At 42.5% G+C, this 348-nt stretch overlaps 1 protein-coding gene across 1 annotated transcript in view; it reads right to left on the bottom strand.

Annotated features, from left to right (window-relative positions):
* Window positions 1–342, bottom strand: part of LOC119586124 (longitudinals lacking protein, isoforms H/M/V-like) — a gene marked incomplete in the record, with an annotated part of 9,847 nt that extends 9,505 nt beyond the window's left edge. Inside the window, 1 exon segment of the mRNA XM_037934815.1 lies at window positions 128–342. Within this exon segment, the coding sequence (XP_037790743.1) occupies window positions 128–320 (193 nt within the window).
* Between the last annotated feature and the right edge of the window lie 6 nt (window positions 343–348).

The raw sequence follows: 348 nt of genomic DNA, 5'->3' as shown, positions 1-348 counted from the left end.
TTTTTCCAACAAAACACAAATGCCAAAATCGAAGTCACAGCTAGTACAACCAACTATTTCCTACCACTCCTACCACCAATAATTCATAATAACAATAAAACACAGCTAACAAAATCTCCATGAATACCTGCAGTGAGGTCCTTCATCTCGACAAACTCTGCCCTCATGGAATCACATATGCGATGGTAGCAATCCCTCTTGAGGAGTTTTTTCTTAAAATCTGGGTTTTCGAAGTCCCAGATGCAAGGGAACTCCCTCACCTTCTTCAGGAGCGCAATTATGCTGCTCCTCGACCAATAAACGGCACTGTCCACGTTCATACTTGTGTCGTAATTGGTGACGAGAAAG

Source organism: Penaeus monodon, chromosome 21 (assembly GCF_015228065.2).
Source record: "Penaeus monodon isolate SGIC_2016 chromosome 21, NSTDA_Pmon_1, whole genome shotgun sequence".
Lineage (NCBI taxonomy): Eukaryota > Metazoa > Arthropoda > Malacostraca > Decapoda > Penaeidae > Penaeus > Penaeus monodon.
Note: the sequence above shows the minus strand (reverse complement) of the source record. Positions and strands in the feature narration are given on the sequence as shown.